At 37.6% G+C, this 19,456-nt stretch overlaps 3 protein-coding genes and 5 non-coding genes across 8 annotated transcripts; 6 read left to right on the forward strand and 2 right to left on the reverse strand.

Annotated features, from left to right (window-relative positions):
• The first annotated feature begins 42 nt into the window (after nucleotides 1-42).
• Nucleotides 43-124, forward strand: Trnal-aag (transfer RNA leucine (anticodon AAG)). Its single transcript has one exon. It is a non-coding gene; the product is annotated as a tRNA-Leu (tRNA).
• A 4,802-nt stretch (nucleotides 125-4,926) lies between these two features.
• Nucleotides 4,927-4,998, forward strand: Trnaw-cca (transfer RNA tryptophan (anticodon CCA)). The gene has a single exon. It is a non-coding gene; the product is annotated as a tRNA-Trp (tRNA).
• Nucleotides 4,999-5,641: 643 nt separating this feature from the next.
• Trnad-guc (transfer RNA aspartic acid (anticodon GUC)) lies at nucleotides 5,642-5,713 on the forward strand. The gene has a single exon. It is a non-coding gene; the product is annotated as a tRNA-Asp (tRNA).
• Nucleotides 5,714-10,629: 4,916 nt separating this feature from the next.
• Trnat-agu (transfer RNA threonine (anticodon AGU)) lies at nucleotides 10,630-10,703 on the forward strand. Its single transcript has one exon. It is a non-coding gene; the product is annotated as a tRNA-Thr (tRNA).
• Nucleotides 10,704-10,961: 258 nt separating this feature from the next.
• Trnas-gcu (transfer RNA serine (anticodon GCU)) lies at nucleotides 10,962-11,043 on the reverse strand. Its single transcript has one exon. It is a non-coding gene; the product is annotated as a tRNA-Ser (tRNA).
• A 437-nt stretch (nucleotides 11,044-11,480) lies between these two features.
• On the forward strand, nucleotides 11,481-15,331 carry LOC131664382 (molybdenum cofactor sulfurase 3). Its single transcript, XM_058935433.1, has 7 exons — nucleotides 11,481-12,084; nucleotides 12,344-12,500; nucleotides 12,575-13,228; nucleotides 13,296-14,260; nucleotides 14,332-14,523; nucleotides 14,604-14,821; nucleotides 14,993-15,331. Exons 1-7 carry the CDS (start codon nucleotides 12,006-12,008, stop codon nucleotides 15,176-15,178), a joined length of 2,451 nt encoding a protein of 816 aa, XP_058791416.1. The 5' UTR covers nucleotides 11,481-12,005; the 3' UTR covers nucleotides 15,179-15,331.
• A 97-nt stretch (nucleotides 15,332-15,428) lies between these two features.
• On the reverse strand, nucleotides 15,429-15,984 carry LOC131664384 (migration and invasion enhancer 1). The gene is made up of 3 exons (XM_058935436.1): nucleotides 15,855-15,984; nucleotides 15,683-15,780; nucleotides 15,429-15,592 (listed from the first exon to the last, which is right to left on the reverse strand). The coding sequence occupies exons 1-3, from the start codon at nucleotides 15,893-15,895 to the stop codon at nucleotides 15,429-15,431; spliced, it is 303 nt and encodes a 100-aa protein (XP_058791419.1). The 5' UTR covers nucleotides 15,896-15,984.
• A 443-nt stretch (nucleotides 15,985-16,427) lies between these two features.
• On the forward strand, nucleotides 16,428-19,076 carry LOC131664383 (ras-related protein Rab-27A). Its single transcript, XM_058935434.1, has 5 exons — nucleotides 16,428-16,890; nucleotides 17,080-17,150; nucleotides 17,309-17,423; nucleotides 17,876-17,988; nucleotides 18,805-19,076. Exons 1-5 carry the CDS (start codon nucleotides 16,747-16,749, stop codon nucleotides 18,989-18,991), a joined length of 630 nt encoding a protein of 209 aa, XP_058791417.1. The 5' UTR covers nucleotides 16,428-16,746; the 3' UTR covers nucleotides 18,992-19,076.
• Nucleotides 19,077-19,456: the final 380 nt, after the last annotated feature.

Below are 19,456 nucleotides of genomic sequence, written 5' to 3' on the forward strand. Positions count from 1 at the left end.
GAACGAAAAGCTCGACAGTTACGAGCGCCAAAACGATGCAAGGGTAGCGTGGCCGAGCGGTCTAAGGCGCTGGTTTAAGGCACCAGTCTCTTCGGAGGCGTGGGTTCGAATCCCACCGCTGCCATAATTTTTTTGCCTTTTGCCCATAACCGTGTCCGTCACACCTGAACGCAATCGCGAAATCCTCCGTATTCTCACCTGTAGTCACTATGAGTGCGACCACGACGGAATGCGCGCGCGCATCGGTAAACTAGAGCGCAGGTGAATAACGCGAGGCACGTTTGGCGGAGTTGCAGTAGCGCAGGCGTACAAGAGAGCGAGCGTGGCGCTGATCGGTCGCGAGAGAACGTTTCCACTGCGTGCGGCATGTGCTCGTTCTTCGCGCGGAGCTCTACAGAGGCAGACCCACAAACCCCTCGTGCTTAGCCTGTCTCTCGCCGCTGCTGAATCTGCTGTGCTGCAAGTGAGAGAGCATCGCCGGCCCCCGCGAAAATTACACACTGATAGCGACGCCTTCGAAGGTCCAATGGGTTGCGTCGGTACGCGGCGCCGTGGTTCACACCTAACAGGATGGCATCAGTCTGCAAGAGCTGGCTCCAATCGGCGCTCCCGAGCGAGCTGCTTCTCTTTCTCTCTCCTTCTCTTTCTTTCGTATACATGTGGTGTGTACATGTAGTGGTCGGCGCGCGCACGATGCCTTACGCATGTGCACACGCAGTGCTCGGCTCTGCAGCTGCGCGAATTTTTGATCAGAGGAAATAACTGTGAGCACCGTACTGTCTGAAATTTATTCAGAATTTCTTTCAATTTTTAGAACTAAAATCAAAGATCACACTTTTAAGATACTGGAAGGGCTTCTCAAAAGCTATTTTCAGTTTAGAACCAGCTTCAGTTAAACAGATGTAAGCTTTATTATTGCATAAACACATAGTCATGGGGTACCAATCTTTAATTAAATCATTATTGTTACGACATTCATCTGTATTGGCATTTAATATATTTGTATCAAGATAATATTTCACTATCAAGCAAAAAATATCTTTAATTGGAATTATAAAAACTTCAAACAGGATAGTTTTTTTTTTAATTTGTGAATTGTGCAGTGTAATTGTTTAGAACAATAATTTTCATTTGTTCATAAAGTCCACATATCCCGTCAAAATGCTTATTTTTATTCCAATTTTCCAGTTCAAAACTATTAAGTAGTCATTAGAGATGTAAAATTGACTAAGTTGGATTAGGAAAATTAGCTTAGGTTAGTCTATGATAAAAACGTTATGAGTCTCGTATTATTTGAATAAATCAAAGCCTTGTGAAAACGAAACTTTACAGGCGGACGTTGTAGCAATGGAAATGTCGGTATGTAATGGTCGAATTCATGAAAAGAAGGTTCCTGGTTATCGGTCAATTCAAAAGCTCTTAAACGCGAATGCGATCCTGTTGCGAATGTTGTTCACAGGGGCTCGCCGTACCTACCCATATTGTCAAGGTCCCGGTGTGCAGAAACAACCGTAGGCCCTTGAGCTCGTTTTTAACCCACGAAATGTATACACTTACACAAAGCGTGCAAAAGAGAGAGAGAGAGTGAGAGAGATGGAGGGATAGAGAGAGAGAGAGAGAGAGAGAGAGAGAGAGATGAGGCGCGCGAAGGGGAAAGTAAGACAGATGGATAATAATAAACCGGTGTGTGTGTGTGCGTGTGTGTATATATATGTATGTGCGTGTTTCGAAAGACTACCCACCGAGGCGAGAAAGCAAGAGAGGGAAAGAGCGAGAAAGAATCTGGCTCCAGTACGGTGTGCTGCCCTGGTAGAGCTTTCGGTCGAAAGATGCCACCCCGGGCCACGCCCCTGGATATTTTCGAAGGCGCGCCCATGCGCAGCCTTCAGAATCCTTTGTTCCATCAGTCGCGAGCACGACTATAACGAATCTCTCATCTTGATTCTGTTATTGCAGGATGTTGATTGGTAAACTGGTGCTTTTCGTGATATCTCCGAATACTGATCAACGATAATTAAACTGTGTCGTGCTCCACTTAAATTCAACATGTAACTGGAAAAATTGGTAATTGACGGTATAAGCTTTAATAAATTCTAGATTTACTTCTTCTGCACGTGTATTTGTCTTCGTAGAAATCTCATTGTAAACCTAAAACTTTTACGAAATTCCATCGGTTCAGTTGAAACTTGGAATTTGTGAATAAATAGTGTCGTTAATGAACGGTTATGAAGAAAAAATCTCTCGTATTAGTTAACTTGAGACACACGTAAAATGGCGCATCCATTTCGTATGGCTTAGGAAGAAACGAAAATTGTGCTCACATCCCGCATACATACTGCGACGTAACAGGCGAGCATGAAAGAGAATCTTTCTCCTCTCCCATTCGAGCCAAGCAAAATTCGCGCGGGTTGCCTCGTTCAGCCCCTCCTTCAATCAGGAGCGCAGAGCTTCGAGCGGTGTTGCCCCATCCACGTTCTTTCCTTTACAACTTGCCACTTAGCATCCATCTAGTCCCATAAGATCTATCGATTTTGACGCATGGTGCAGCCTGTACTTTCTTTGGCAAGCTCTCGTCTACTCTAATCATTTAGCAATGGGTATAAAATTTCAATGACTTACAATTAGGTGATTGGAAAGGCATCGAGACTATTAGCACAAGAGGTCAAGAGAAGAGGGGAACCCCATTGTATGCAAATTCGCATAAACGTATGATCGATTGTCAGTCGCCGTGGGCTTGCGGCGAGTGAAAATTTCGCGCGCTCGGGGCTCGTCGCGCTTGGTAGCTATCGGCAAGCACCGGTTGTGCACGCGCGGGAACGTGTTTCTCCTTAACTTTTAATCACTGCCACGATATCTTCAGCCTTATCTGGCGACTCTTTAAGGCTACCAGGCTCCTCATTATGTTTGCCTGATGAGAAACGCCGACTGATTGAGCCTAAATGATTACGCCGTGTTAATCATTAAGACGCCTCGGTGTGTCGAGGTGTGAAAAGTTTGCGCGCGACATTGGTGTGAATCACAATGCATCCGCTGAAATTTTGATGGGAACGCAGAAATCCGATCGACCACAACATAATTATAGATAATGGAGGTACTTTCTGGTTGCGGCGAGGTCGTTATTATGATTGGCTCGTTCACGCCTCTGCGGCTAGCCTTTCCCCACCCGCGGCCGGATAATTAGCGATGCGAATCTCAAGCGCACAGCTGGATTTTCCATTGCAATTAGCATATTGCAAATGATTAATCATTAATTCAAGCTGACAACGCTGAAAAACGATGTTGATCGAGGATCATTATGTTATTGATTTACGGATTCGACGTCTTGTACGTGCTGTAAAAATCAATAGATGGTGAATGAGTAGAATTTCAAAGGAATGAATAAATTAATAGAGAAATAAATCTACAGTTAGTTTATCAAAATTCATCAACACCCGAGCACAAGACTCTGAAAAACGGGTACCAAAAACTGGTCGCAACAGCAAGCTACTCGTTATGCTTGACATACGTAACGTCTCATAAGCAAGGGGGACGGATTCAGTACACACGGATGTCGTAGTTGCCGATATTGCGTGTGACACTCAGTCAGTGTTGTACCTTCGTGTCTCTTCTCCCCTCTTTTATCCTAATTTTCATGCAGCTCACTGCGAGAATGGACATAATCAACAATTTAACCGTCTGAATAGCAGGAGATTATATAGCGCGGAAGGTGGCACGCTGAGCGACTGCGGCAACGTCGCGCCACCTGTCGCTACGTTCTGTTTGCCGCGGATCGGAAAGACACAATTTTGAGGAAGAGCCGCGCGGGCCCTAAGCGCACGACTGACGTCGCGACGCCCGATTGGTCCTCTGCACACCCTTTCCATCTGCCATTGGTTCATTGACTTACCAAATTTCGGCAGGACCACTTGCCGCCTGCGCCCTCGTTTGTCTTACTCGCCTCTAGTGGACCCGAGCGCTCCAATACGCTGCGTTTTACGCTCTGGAGTCCGAAAGTTAGGCGGTTTTAGCGTCGCGACGGGACAGTGACACTGTTTTTCCCCAAAAACGACAGACCATTACGCGGGCTGACCACTGCTGACGCTTCGTAAACGTTGAATATCAAGTTTTTTCGATAAAAGAAACGCCATTGACTGCCCCGGCAATACGTCACGCATGCGAATATCGAACGTTTCGCAACAGCATTAATCGAAGGCCCAGGACGGCCTTTGTTATGGCTTTCCCCTAAAATTTATTATCGCCGAGATGCTTGAAGTGGGGATCTTACTCCTTCTCCCGCCACCTTGGAGTGTATCTCAAGTCGCCATATCGCGGGCAGTCCATTCCACTGGTTGAAATGGCGTCGGCTAGGATAGAGAGTGTGTGCATGCGTTCCTGTTGAAAAAATTCCTCACGGGCGAACGTCAAAGTATGACAGAATATCATAAGGCGGGAACGAAGCGAAATGCGCGCGAGAGCTGTACCAATTTCATACGCTCCTGGTCCGAGGAGGGGCTCGGTGAGACAACCCGCGCGAAACTCTGCTCGCGCCGAACGAACGCTTCACTAGCTAGCTCTTCATGCTCCCTTGATACAAGGGAGCTCGCATGCGGGATGTGGGCACGCATCACGTACATACTCTTCTCTTGTCTACGATTCTATCTTGACGTTCCGAGAGCGCACCGATGAGCGCCATCAAGTTCTATACCGAATTCTTCCTTTTCTTCGTTTATATCATTTTTTTAAGCTTATCAAATACAGGCTCAATTCCAACAAGAAAATATCGAAGAAATTTTCTTCCAAAGTTATTCAATAATTTCTTTACGTGTACGTTTCTAAGAAGATTCAAATTCAATTCTTAATATTTTCATTAACTGATTTACGACTGAAATAATGAATTGAAAAATACCAGGTAACTTAAATGACCAACTTAGCTCAAATTATTTCAGCGACTCCGTGGCGCAATGGTAGCGCGTCTGACTCCAGATCAGAAGGTTGCGTGTTCAAATCACGTCGGGGTCAAAACATTCATTTTGAATGAAATTATAACGCATACACGTAATTTTTATGATTAATTATTTACTTAGTCTGGAAACGAAGTACTCTTTTTCTATTTAAATAATAATGAATTTTCAGAAACTCCTAGAAGTTTGCAAAAGATTTGTTTTGTTTAGGACTTTAATTTATAACTGAAAATTTTTTATTCGTTGTTTTATTTCTCTTGAATATGAAATTATATAAAATTGAAAATAGCATTTTATAGGGTGATCTTAATCATAGTTAAAGGACAAACAAATTGGATGATATAAAGTATCATACCCTGATGTTCAATTTACAAAAATAATTGTCAAAGCTGTATAATATTACCAAAGACTCTTCTGACTCATATTTCCAGATAAAATGAATTTATGAGATGTATAAGTAAATGTATTGGTCAGATATTTTTACTGTTTTCAGGTTTAGTTCGGATGGTTATTCATAAATTTCTACAATATTCATAATTTGATGATGTGTACTTGTCATGATTATACATTGGTTGAATAAGCCACAACAAAGACAACATAAATAATAAGTAATATGGAATTCAACGAATACTTACGTGGAAAGTTATGGTGTGAATTGTAACTAAATTTCTATAATAATCTTAAGCGTCATAGAAAACAGATCCTCGGTAGTATAGTGGTTAGTATCCCCGCCTGTCACGCGGGAGACCCGGGTTCGATTCCCGGCCGGGGAGTTCTTTTGCCTACGACTGTAATAACAAACTACCGAATAATAAACATTTCATACGAGTACAGTTATCTTGTGTTTTTACTAGAAATACCTCTCATGAAAGTCTCTATAGCTATCGCCCCATAAGTGTGACTCCTGTTATTAATAAAGCTCTTAAAACAGAAGATAGAAGTCCAACTATTAACCGGAACGGGCAAGCTACCCTACCGATACAAAACGTAACTACACTGAATAGTCAGAGTACAAACGTAACAGTCACTGATTCAACAAATAATATAACTGCACCTATCCCAGCAAGAGTATTCGAAAATGCGTTCAACAGATCAAAACTTCCGAATTACAGAGGTGCAGATGCCGTCAAGGAATTTTGCAGTAATTTTATGCAGAGCTCATATCGTCTCACCTGGCACCGCGATCTTTCCGAGCTCATAATTTTTTCTCGATCTCGACATTATAGATAACCGCTTAGAAATTATCAACGCAATAGATAACAAACTCATTACCTCTGATTAAAATAGTGAGTACCGTGCGATTCTCTTAGCTGTCAAAATCCTAACAGTGATTCATATTGAAAAAATAGATCCACAATTGAAATTTAAGTTCATGTATAAAAAAAACCAAATGGACAAAATTTCAGAAAAAGCTGCAAGCACACTATCAGCCTCACCCCCGCGATTAGCAAATGTGTAAAAGTATAATTAACTTTTCAATCGTAAAATACTCGAATCTAAATCAAATCATGCCGGATAACCATAACCACTCTACCAAACACGCCATCCATAAAATTCTCAGCAATATATACAAGCACTTAGATACAGGTGAAGTAGTTGGCGCGTGCTTAGTTGACCTTGAAAAGGCCTTTGACTCCGTATGGATAGCCGGATTACTCTATATTTTGTACTCACTAAAATATCCGATGGAACTTATCCAACTGATCTGGCATATGACGAAAAATGGATCGTTTGTCACTTGGAATGAACAAAGCCTATTATCTTTAAAATAATTGAGGGCCTTATGCGAGGAACTGTTAATTTCTCTATTTTGTTTAATATTTTCACGAGTCATATTCCAAATCTTTCTCACCTGAATACTAACAATAATAGATACTCGGCAACATATGCAGATGATTACATTGCGCTTATAGCCCAAGAAAGCTCGAAAGTAGTTCAGCAAACTTTGCAAAAAATTATCGATGAAACGAGTAAAGAATATATGAAATGAATCTTCAACCCAACCAACTCAAATAGGAAAACATTGTTTTCTATAGACCTCTCAGATTCCTAGGCAGAATTAAAAGACAACAGATAATAAACTTTCACAAAAAAAATGAGCGACAATGATAAAGAAGTAATAGTACTGCATAAACAAACCTTGAAATACAGCTGTACAACTCGACGACTTATTGCGATTTAACACACACGTAAAATCTCAGCTCAAAAAAAGCGAAAAACGCATTTAGAGGATATTCCAATATCTTTTTTAACAGAAGCCTCTCAAAAGAAGCAAAAATAATCTGCTAACTCTTACTGATACGCCCTATCATAAGGTATGCAGCTCCCACTTGGTGGAATATAAATGCAGCTGCCACAGAAAAGCTTCGAAAATTCGAACGCTTATGCTTGCAAGCATTTTTACATTTATACAGATACGAAAACAACAAACATTTTATTAGAAACACAGATATATATATATATATATATATATATATATATAACATAGCGAACATACCGCCTATAAATATATTCATATTGAAACTGAGGCGCGATTATCTCACAAATCTAAAAAAACGTTGATAATAAGATCCTTTAAAAATTTACAACAATCGTCTCCGAATGCAAATCTGCTGTAGCTGATCTGGCTATATTGCACCACATATGTTCATGTGTTTTCACAAATTCGGCATAATACAAGACACAAATAACGTTCCACTTTTATATCATCTATCCAGAGCTTACGCAAATAAAACAATTGTTTTTAATATACAGTTCAAGACAGTGATAAGCGTCACCGTCCGTAGTTATGCAAACAATAATAACACAATTCCAAACACCTAATTTGACGACAGATTCCAGCACTTTACCATATCTGCAATTCGTAAGCTTCATACCGACCTTGACACACAATTATACAACAATGTAGTAAGTATACACTAGATAGCGTCTAGTCGATTTTGAGACTTGATTTAGCTTATGAGGAACATGCATCGTTAATGCGAGGCACGATAGGCTCTTCAGAGTCTCAATTTCAATTCTATTTAATCTCAATACTAACGCAGTATATATTCCGATGAATTCACGGATAACAGTATTACCTTATTTGCTTAGTCGGAGCTTGTACAGTTGTACAGAAATTACTTGATCAGAATTTCAATGAAACTATTCAAGAATATACTACGCTTAATTTCAAATCAAATTAAGCTAAATGCAAAACAATTCTTTTTATACCAAGTATAAGAGATGGCATTATAAACTATATTAATATCATTTGCGGAACAATAGAGTATTTTTCTGACTGAAAATAAACAAAAATCATATATCTAGGTGTTAATTTAAAATCACTTACTCAAAATAAATAGGCATATTTTTCTTCACTATAAACAAAGCTTTTTCTTAATAAATCACTATCATCCTGGATTAAAGTCATTTGGTATCTTCTTTCAACAAGACCGATAATAAGTATGTCGTGTTTGGTGGAATACGCTAGGAAAGCTGGAAAGCCACGTCAATTCGATGTACAAGTACAAGTAGAATAATTAAACATTTTTTCTAACAGCGTACGCAAAATGTTTACGTTATCAATGCCAATTGTACAACACAAAGTGCCAGTTTCTCGTACTTATTTGTAGCTTATTTGTTTTTTAATACCGGTTGGAATATTAAATTGTAATATTAAATTTAAGCCATGTAGCCGAATTTAGTTAATATTTTTAGACAAGGCTTAGCATAATGCACCTAGGTTGCAATATGACCCTTTATAATGGTGTTAGCTTAATCGCTGACTCGACTTATAGTATATTACATAGTTTTCTGTGTATTGCGATTGTAAGTGTGAAGCGTGGCGATGAAAGGCTGGGGGGGGGGGGGGGGGGGTAATTCATTATAATGAAACCAATGAAACTTTCATCAAATAAATAAATTTCGTTCTTTTGGTAGATATTATGATTAAAAATGTTTATATGATTGATTTATAATTTATACCATTTTTATCGAGGTGGCGTTCCTCTCCTCTTGCGCCCTTGCGCCTATTCACTCTACTTTCTTGTTAGAAACTTGTTAGGAACTTTACGTACTTGTATCGTATGTACTATATATAAACGAAAAATCTTATACAACTCTTGATAAGATGCAGTGAACTATTTTATTGGCTCTTTTTGGAAAATACTAAATAAAATCAATATAAAAATGGTTTACACTTGATCATAATTTGAAACTCGTCAGCAGAAATACACTCTATACATTAGAAAAGATAACATGCATACTTGGACTATTTGAAGATAAAGAAAATTCAGCTCTATATCTCAAAGAAAATTTTTTATCGGCAATGCGTATATGGACTTGCATGGGATAGTTGATTCGTGCGGCAACGAGGCCCGGTCATAAAGTCACTGCGGCATCCAACTATTTTACGAGCATCACTTTCCGCGCGCGTATTCTCGCTCACTCTCTCGTTTACAAAATTTCGAGTATCGCAGTAAGCCAGCCACAAAACTTACTGTACATAGTCACGTAGAGAGATTTTCATGCAAGTTTTTCAGATTCTTTTGAGAATTTGAACTACTTGAAAATATTGTTCAAGATCTCTGATATCCACCGGATTTTTTTAAATCGCCTTGCATTATTTTATACTGGACAAAATGATCATATTTCTTTTAAAGAAAGTTACTTGGAACTGACATAATATTTCGCAATTTGAAATATAACTGCTAAAGTTGGCGCAAAATCCATAACAAAGTTACACCATAAAAAGATCGCAACAGCTATACATCTCGTGCAAAATCACACGTTTTGTTATATTTTCTCTTTTCTACTACAGTACTTTTGTTACAGAAGAAGACTCTGCTTAATCAATATTCATATAATACTATACCTTCATTGTAATAAAATTGCTGTTATTAACGAAACCGAATAAATTACTTTGAAATGAGAACATAAAAATCCAGACATCAATTTGAAGTACGAAATGAGCAGTGATATTAAATCGGTTAATTGAAATGAAAGAAAATTGGTTTTTCATACAGCCACTATATTTTTATCAATATTTTTATAAAACTACTAATGTATAAGTATCTTATACATTCATGAATAAATTGAAAAACAAAATTAAGAGCATTATTAAAACACTACTGTGACTTATGCTTTGTACACGCCAGCGCTACGCCACGAACTGCCTTGTTCATTTGATCCTTCGGCGACTCTATCACCGTGAACTTTCTCCCACTCCTGTATTCCACTGTTTTGCCTAAATCTTATGACACTCTTTGCGGCCGCGTTTATATATATCTCTCTTATCGATGTTTTTTGTTTTATATCATTTAATTTACTCATTCTATAGTCGATTTGTGAGTACCATAGAAATAATTCATTTATCAGAGCCTTTATGTAAAAATTATTAACACATATTTCAGATATGATGATCAAAAAATAAATAGTAAAGAAGAAAATTACCGTTTTTGTTGACGAATCAAAATAAAAATAAAGTACAGAGCCAAGATTCATTAAATAAAAGTAGAATTTATCTTATTAGTATTACGTTTTACAAAAATATATATTTGTTATTTTTAAACACTATTTACGAAATTATAACTTTCAAACAAATAAAATTGATTTTTAAAGTGTTGATAAAATAAAATTATAAAGGTATAAAAACTTGTTTAGGAAATATAAACTTATAAATGTGCTTAATTTTTACCGGTCTAACGAGGGCGCCGTGGCTTAGTTGGTTAAAGCGCCTGTCTAGTAAACAGGAGATCGGGGGTTCGAATCCCCCCGGGGCCTCAACGTGTATAAATTATTTTTTTTATTACAATAATTAGAATTAATAAATACATTAAGAATGATAAAATATTTTATAATAAACATCTTTCCAAGGAATTTTAGTTTTTATTAACATTGTAATTTTTATTTACTTAGACATGCAAACATTCCAAAAAAACCAAATTATAGCATGTGTAAGTTAGTTAAATATCGCTGTGTTACATTTGAAGCATGTATTTATAAATTACATATGATTTTTAAAAGAAAAACAAAAAAGATCGACGAGGATGGGATTCGAACCCACGCGTGCAGAGCACATTGGATTAGCAGTCCAACGCCTTAACCACTCGGCCACCTCGTCACTCTGGCCATCGTTGCGTAAATGCTCATGATTACGTGAATTTTTTTTATTTTCCATTTTATCCACCAAATATATTGTTTTATTTTATTTATTCGTAAAAGTAATTGTCTATAAATGATAAATCATTCAATGTAAAACAATTTTAATGCATTTATCTTTTAAAATCAATCAGTCTATTTGCAAAATAGCTTGTATCTAAGAGAGCAAATTTTATAAGTACAACACATTTTGTAGATTGATAGTGGATAGCTAAGTAGTGTATATTTTTTAAGACAATAATTTATTACAAATGTTAGTTTGTTAAATCTTTAGTCAATTTAAATAAAATAATCAAACAAATTACTCAATAATTATTATAATTCAGTTACATTTGTAATAAATGATAATTGAATTTTACATAAATTTTTTACATTTTTACTTAAACAGATATTTGTGGGTCAATGTTAGTCCACATAATACAGCTATGTCCATCTATTAGAAATCAAATGTAGTATGATAATACTCAACTGCTAACGCAGTTCTTTATATCATATATATAGTACAGAAGCAGTTTAGCTTTGCGCAGTTCTATACATATCACGTTTCTCATCTTGCTTATTTTTATAAAGTTTTATTCTCCACTGTGCATGTGTAAAAAATAGTGACAAAGCAAGCAATTAAAAAATACTTATGAGGCGTTTTAAAAATCAGTATCTCTGACGCATCTGATGATTCTCTTCAATTACCGACATTACTGGAACTAATTTAAAAAACTATATTTATGCACTATTCTTCCGACATCTATGCCTTACTGTGATTTACACAATGAGTGCAGGTTTAAAAAATGATATCCTTGTGAAAGGCTTGAATGGAAATTGGTGCTGGAAGTTACGAGAAGATAAGTTTACTGAGTAACAAGTTAAATAACCACTAGCCTTACACAATCTCAGCATGCAGCATACCGTGTTTGGCTATTCACTGACATGGACGAATTATCGTACACTCCTGTTTATGATGACAAAACACATCGAAATTTGGAGCAAAAATTCTCCCGGATAAAAGGTACAGTGATATCATCTGATTTTAAATGTAATTCACATAACGAATTTTTTATTTTTTTTACATATCGAAAATAGAGATGCTTATTTGTTTGTTATAGTGATTCTGACAACCTTATATTAAATTTAAATACTAATTACTTAATAATCTATGTATTATATATAATTTTTATGCATATAAATAATTAATTGATTTTTATTGACTAAACTTAACAAACATGTTTGTGTCATGTTAAAAAAAATATCTTATCATAATTTGATAGGTGAGTGCTACGTAGATCACGCAGGTAGTACTCTGTATTCTGATAATCAGATTAAGGAATCTTTGGACGATTTATTGACATCATTGTACACAAATCCTCATTCCCATGGAGTTAATGGAAATATTACGGAGGAAACTATTGACAACATTCGATACATGTGAATAATTAGATAACTATATAATTAAATTACGTAATTAATTATTTAATTAATCACAAATCAATCTTCATCAGTATTTTAGATCACTTCCACACAACGCAAGATGAATACAGTGTTATTTTTACATCTGGAGCCACAGCTTCTTTAAAACTTTTAGCTGAAACATTTAGTTTTAGGACTACACAAAATGAGTCAAATGGAAAATATGGAAATTTTGTTTATCTACAAGATAATCACACATCAGTACTTGGAATGAGGGAGTTAGTTTTACAGAAAGGAGCTAATGTTGTTTGTATTGACCACAAAAATGCATACAGAATTTTAGAGCAGAATTTCGATAGCAATTATTCAATTGAAAAACAATCCAATTCATTATTTGTGTATTCCGCCCAATGTAACTTTTCAGGATTAAAATATCCTTTAAGTTGGATTGATAAAGTAAAATCTGGATATTTGAATTCTTACGTAGGAAATGAGTCTAACTGGTTTATTATGCTAGATGCAGCAAGTTTTGCAGCTACTAATGATTTGAATCTTTCAGTATACAAACCAGATTTTGTATGTCTATCATTTTATAAACTGTTTGGTTATCCCACTGGTATAGGAGCTCTCCTAGTAAAAAATAGTAGTGCTGGTATTTTAAACAAAACATACTATGGAGGTGGAACAGTTAATTTAGCTTTGAGTTCTAAAATGTACCATGTCAATAGAAAAATCCTGCATGAAAGGTAAGACATTTTTTTCTGTCTCACTTTCTATATGATTACAGTATAATAACATAGGAATTGTTTTCAGGTTTGAAGATGGAACAATTTCTTTTTTAACTATCATTTCACTTCGGTATGGATTCAAACTTTTATCTGAAATATCTATGCCCAAGATATCCTTGCATGTATTTTCTTTAGCACGGTGCTTATATAAATCTTTACTTATGTTGCATCATCAAAATGGAGCACCAGTTGTAAAATTATATTCTGACACTGACTATGAAAATATAGATATACAGGGTGGAGTGGTGACTTTCAATATATTAAGAGCTAATGAAGAATATATTGGTTTTATGGAAGTTCTCAACATGGCTGCTTTGCATAAAATTCACTTACGTACAGGATGTTTTTGCAATCCGGGAGCTTGTCAACGACATATGAATCTTTCTGATATTGATATTTTAAAAAATTACGACACTGGATATACTTGTGGCGGTACGGTCGACTTAATTGATGGTAAACCGACTGGCGCTGTTCGAATATCATTTGGATATATGTCAACAATAAGCGATGTAAAAACAATTCTCACAATGATCAGAAAATGTTTCGTGAAAGGAAAAGAAGTTATAAAATATCCTTTATGGTGGCATGAATTCCAAGAGAAAATACGCGTGAAATATAAAGCTCATGCTGCAATAGGCTGTTACAATAATAGTGTAAACCGCGAGTTTACAGCAGACGAGTCGTTGATCGACGTTATAAATGAAAATATGATAAACAAAATATGTTTTACTCAAAATATTATTTCAAATTTTCTCGACGATAAGGCAATCCCTCGATTATCCAAAGTATTTATTTATCCTGTGAAATCATGCGGAGCATACGAAATTGAAAATTGCTGGAAAGTGACGTCAAAAGGATTGCAATACGATCGAGAGTGGATGATTGTAACATCGTTAGGAGTTTGTCTTACACAAAAACAAGAAACTAAACTATGCTTATTGATGCCAGTCGTCGACTTGAAACATAATGTTTTGAAACTGAATTATCCAAGTATGTTTTTTTGTTTGAAATCAAAATTATATGAAGCATTTAATTTTTTACTTCTTATTTCTAATTTTTAGACATGCCAACTATAGATGTGCCCTTGATTTTTAAATTAAATCAAATCCGTAACAGTAAAATTTGCAGGGGTAAAATCTGTGGACATAAAGTTGAAGGAATTGATTGTGGTATAGAAGTTTCTGAATGGCTCAGTTTGGCATTAGGAAGGCCTAATCTTAGGCTAGTGAGGCAATGTGAAGCAGTTTTGCAAAGTAATATTTTTAAAGATCTAAACTGTTAATAAAATTATTGATAGGTAGCTTGTTTTATAATCTTGATGTTATATTTCTAGAAGTTGATAAACCAGAACTATCTTTTGCAAGTCAAAGTCAATATCTTTTGATAAACAACTCTAGCATTCAGTGGTTAAGTGATAAAATTGAAGAAGATTTGGAATGTGATAAAAATACCTTATTACATCGATTTCGAGGAAATTTCATTGTTGACGGATGTATAGCATTTGAAGAAACGAAATGGAGTGAAGTGAAGATTGGAAATTGTCACTTCAAGGTGTGTATTTATTTTTTCGATACTCCGTGCGCAAAGTGCGTCTTTTCCGGACGCTCGGCAGAAAACGTGCGTTGAAAATTGCACTTTCCTGCACTTGTATCGTAATGTACTATTCCTTTTGGTGTGAACATTGAATTGTTACATATGTAATACCTTTATTTACTATAATAGGTTGAAGGAGTTTGCACTAGATGTCAAATGGTATGCATTGATCAATTGACTGGCAAGAAAACTATAGAACCGTTGCGTACTTTAGCGGAAGAGTTTCATGGAAAACTCAAATTTGGAATATATTTAGTTAACGAATTTCAAGAAAATGATGTGTTAAAAATTGGTGATAGATTATTCTATCACTAAATTAAAAATACAAGTATTCAGAGCATTGTGATATAAATTAAGTTTTATAGTTGGAATAATATACAATAATTTTTAAAAGAAGATTCATTTTTATTTCATAATTATAGTTCAGTCTTTTTGTAATTTTGTGAATCATTTGAACGAATGAAATATGAATATCTTAAAAATAAATGTTATTTAAACGCTTTAACAAAGCTATATAGATATTATAACAAAATTTGTATGACTCTTTGAATTTAATATATCTTAATTAAGAAATCACACAAGTTATTGGCTGTTGTTTTATAATTTTAGTTATAGGTTTACCCTCAGTTACACCTTTAACCATCTCCGTTGTTTCTTTAAAGTCGGGAAAAGCTAAGGTTTGCAATTTTGAATAAACCAATTCTCCATTAACATGCACTTCAAAAGATGCTAGAAAGATGAATAAAATATCAAGATGTAATAATAATCGAAAAAATTTTGTGTTAAAATTTGTTATGATCATTTCTCGTACTATCATACCTTGTCTTCCCGCAAATCCAGTTACTTCAACGCCAGGTGTAGCTTCTTGAATTTGTTGAACTATGTCCATAAATTGTTTCACATGGCCGCACGTTCCACTAAAGCCGAAATACAAAGAAAGGTTATGCGTGAGCAAACCTATTCAATTTTGTAAAGTTTCAATATAAATTACCAATATTCAACGTTAACTTGTACTTTTTCATCGTCTGACATAATTGTAGATTGGTTGAATAACTTAAAGATTATTTTTCCTAGAAAAAAATGTTTGTTTGGAACGAAGTAACGGAATTGTTTACGATATGAAGCAGACGACGTTCTCGAATGGCGATTTCTATTTATAGGAAGGCATCTGCTGTTATGTATTCTTTTAACGCGTTTTAAGTTAAACTAGCTATTTCCTTGACAATATATTACCAAACATATATGAATAATAATATTTTTATATATAAAAGTTGTTGAACCGCTCAACTTTTGAATTAAAAACAGTGCGTGAATGATACAATCTATAAAAATAGTTTTTACTCGTATTATATTTAAAATTTTTGACAATTAATTTGATTTGCCGTAAGAACAAACTGTTCGTCAACAGACAGAATTATCAGAAGAGTACTGCATTTGATTGACGCACTTGAAATTTGAAGATGCAGATGGCGCGCAAAGTACGAATTTAAATGAAGTGACAGTATTATCAGCGTAGCGCAGCTTGTGAAATAGTAAGTTCGTAAAGTGTCGACCGCCGCGGACACATCGCATTTGATACGAATATATAACCTTTGAAAGCGCGGCTTATCCCTCGTCACCCTGGACTTTTCCAAATGCCTTAGTGAGCAGCAAGGCTTTAGTTCGAAACCCTATTTCTCGTGTGACGATAGAGGGAAACAAGTCCAGCGATCGTGCAAAGCGCCGCGGGCTAACAGCTAGCCTCGCAGCACGTAAATACAACGGATCGGGCGCCGATCGCAAGCGCGCAAGTTTTTTGTGCGACTCGCAGATTTCAATTGGGAGAAGCAAAAGGAAGGAGAGAAAGCAAAAAATAGGTCGCCGGGTGCAGCAGTCGCCCGGAAATGGATTACGATTATTTGCTAAAGTTTCTCGCGCTCGGCAATTCGGGCGTCGGAAAAACGAGTTTTTTATATCGCTACACAGAAGGCACGTTTAATCCGCGCTTTCATTCCACCGTTGGCATCGACTTTAAGGAAAAGCGACTTGTGAGATAAATGCTTCCCTCTCCAGCTTCATACTTCTTCAGATTCTTTCTGTCGAAATTAACTTTGTTGACTACTGGCCGGCCTTTTATTCTCTTTGCCACTCGCTCAATCGCTTTTAGCAGTTGTTTCTGCTCGACTACTTTTCATATCAGCTCTCTTTACTCATGCTCTATTGTTTTTCGCTCGCAGGTGTATGAGTCATCGAAAGGAGAAACTCGGAGAGTACGTTTACAACTTTGGGACACAGCTGGACAAGAAAGGTAAAGAATATAAATTGCTTTATCCAAACGCCAGTGCACTCCTGGTCGTTTTTTCGTTTGTTCGATTGACTGCGTTTGTGTCCTTCACTTAAATACGCGACCGGTGTTTGTTGCATCTCTGTGTGGCTATTTTATCGTGAATTTCAATTTCTGCGCAGGTTCCGAAGCTTAACCACGGGCTTCTACCGCGAATCGATGGGCTTTTTTCTGGTGTTCGACTTGACAAATGAACAGTCCTTTCTGGCCGTAAGAGGCTGGCTGCAAGAGATCAGGGTATATGGCTTTGGATTTTTGTTTTAATCGCGAAGAAAAAGGATAATGGAACGAGCCTTCCGAGTTTTCCAACTTTGAAGTGATTCATAAGAACACGCTGCTCTAGCCAAGTTGTAAAGTCGTAAAACGCTTTCATTTTATGTGGAATACTCGAGTAAATTCAATTGCAAAGTTTACAAGTGGGCGCGCGTGCATGCAGGATAGCCTGACTCTCTCAAAAACAGCAACATGATAACAATGCTAATTACATTGCGGCTTAATACGTGCTCGGAAAGGCCAAGGGGCTTTTCCGCTCTAAAAGGCTCGTTCTGATTAGCCGGCTGGCATTTTGGCCGCACGCCGATTCTACGTGCATATTTCAACATTAACTCGCATCCTGTCCCAACGAACGAACGAGCTATCGAGCTATATACGGCGGGGCCTAATATCGCTTTGCAATTGTCGGCACACAGATGCACGCCTACTGCGAACAGCCAGACGTCATTCTTTGCGGTAACAAGTCGGACCTGGCCAACAGACGAGTAATAAGCGAGATCCAGGCTCGAGAGCTGGCCCAAGAGCACAAGTACGTACAGCCGCTACGAGAGATTAATGTAATGAGGATCCTTGAGGAATAGCAGCGCGAGAAGAAGCTCGATTTCGTCGCGTTTTGCTACGGCAGGCTTTGCTTTCTTTGCAGACCTTCTTGCAGACTTGATCGCGTTTTCTCGAGAACTGTCGAGGCTTTGCTTCTTCTCTCCTTTGGAGCTCGCCGGGCCGCCGCGTGTTTTTCTCCACTTTTACGGGAAATTAATGCCTCTGACCGATATGTCGCGAGCGCTAATGTCACTTGCTTTCTCGCCAAAAGTTCCGCTAATGGGTTTTTGCGCGGCAAAACCGGATCCCGTGTTTTCATTTGTGATTCGCGCTCGCGAAATCCCGTTTTGCTCTACCATTAATTCTCACTCCGTAGACCATTTTTTAAATAGACCCCTCGCGCTGTCCTACCTGCTCTGGTAAACATTACTTCTTACGCAAGTAACGCCAGAATGCTCGGTGGATTTTCGTTTGCGCTTCATAATAAAGCGGATCTTACGCGGCGCCGTGCACTTCAGCTTTATCTGTTTCACGTCAAAATCTCTTTCGAATTCAAGATTAAATTTTAAACTGGGTCAGGCTCCGTGAAAAGCTCCGATCGGATTGCTATTTATAGTGCAGCTACGTAAACCCAGTTTAATACCTCTGCAAAAATAATGTTTCGTCTCTTTATAATACTACGTTCAAAGTCTCGGCTGATGATCACTTTTTAATATCCATCCTCTTCGCGGAGGATTCACTTCCGAACGTTAACGCCTCGACGAAGCGAGAGATTGTCAGAAACTTTAATGTGTTATTTGATTAGTATGATTTACTTGGAGATGAGCGCTGCGACGGGACAGAATGTGAGCGGAGCCGTTGATATGCTCTTAGACCGAGTTATACGGACGATCGATAGAGCAGTGGACCATGCTTTGGTGCCCTATCAGAAGCGACGAAACTGTCGGCAACTTGAGATTAGATCTGCATCGAAGCCTTCTTGTTCTTGTTGATGCATACGCGCCGTCGGCGCTCTCCCGATGCTCCTTCCAATGGTCGTGCACAGTACTCCATCTGGCAATAAAGAAAGTAAAATAACATTCAATTGTTGTCTGTCGCGCACCTCTGACGAGCATCCACGTGAAACGTGGACGATATGGAAGTCGGGCGCAGCAGGATCGACACGACCGGGTACGTTTGTCGCGGTCAATTGGATATCATCGGCCGCGAGAGTGCGATGAATTTTCGCGCGCACGCGGTCGCCGTGGGAAATGATTAATCTCGTCACGTCTCGCGGAATGCCGCTACTGGCGATATATACCAAATACCCTGGGTCTCGGTCCCTCGGCGCGCGGGCACGGCGCGCCGGTGACGAGCGCAATAATAAGTCGTCGACGTCGAGTGGTGGCACTCGAGTGCCTCGACCGTCGGGATCAATAAAAAAGGAGAGAGAGCGAGAGAGAGAGAGAGAGAGAGAG

Source organism: Phymastichus coffea, unplaced genomic scaffold (assembly GCF_024137745.1).
Source record: "Phymastichus coffea isolate CEN01 unplaced genomic scaffold, Cenicafe_Pcof_1.1 PCOF00043, whole genome shotgun sequence".
Lineage (NCBI taxonomy): Eukaryota > Metazoa > Arthropoda > Insecta > Hymenoptera > Eulophidae > Phymastichus > Phymastichus coffea.

Bases quoted from the DNA above. Each gene is read 5' to 3' on its own strand.
- LOC131664382 (XM_058935433.1), top strand. From the start codon at position 12,006: ATGGACGAATTATCGTACACTCCTGTTTATGATGACAAAACACATCGA. The intron at 12,085-12,343 runs GTACAGTGATAT...ATAATTTGATAG, and splicing joins AAAATTCTCCCGGATAAAAG to GTGAGTGCTACGTAGATCAC. The intron at 14,524-14,603 runs GTAATATTTTTA...TTATATTTCTAG, and splicing joins ATGTGAAGCAGTTTTGCAAA to AAGTTGATAAACCAGAACTA.
- LOC131664383 (XM_058935434.1), top strand. From the start codon at position 16,747: ATGGATTACGATTATTTGCTAAAGTTTCTCGCGCTCGGCAATTCGGGC. The intron at 17,424-17,875 runs GTATATGGCTTT...GTCGGCACACAG, and splicing joins GCTGGCTGCAAGAGATCAGG to ATGCACGCCTACTGCGAACA. The intron at 17,989-18,804 runs GTACGTACAGCC...TTATTTGATTAG, and splicing joins GAGCTGGCCCAAGAGCACAA to TATGATTTACTTGGAGATGA.
- LOC131664384 (XM_058935436.1), bottom strand. From the start codon at position 15,895: ATGTCAGACGATGAAAAAGTACAAGTTAACGTTGAATATTG. The intron at 15,781-15,854 runs GTAATTTATATT...TTTCGGCTTTAG, and splicing joins CAAGTTAACGTTGAATATTG to TGGAACGTGCGGCCATGTGA. The intron at 15,593-15,682 runs GTATGATAGTAC...TCATCTTTCTAG, and splicing joins TGGATTTGCGGGAAGACAAG to CATCTTTTGAAGTGCATGTT.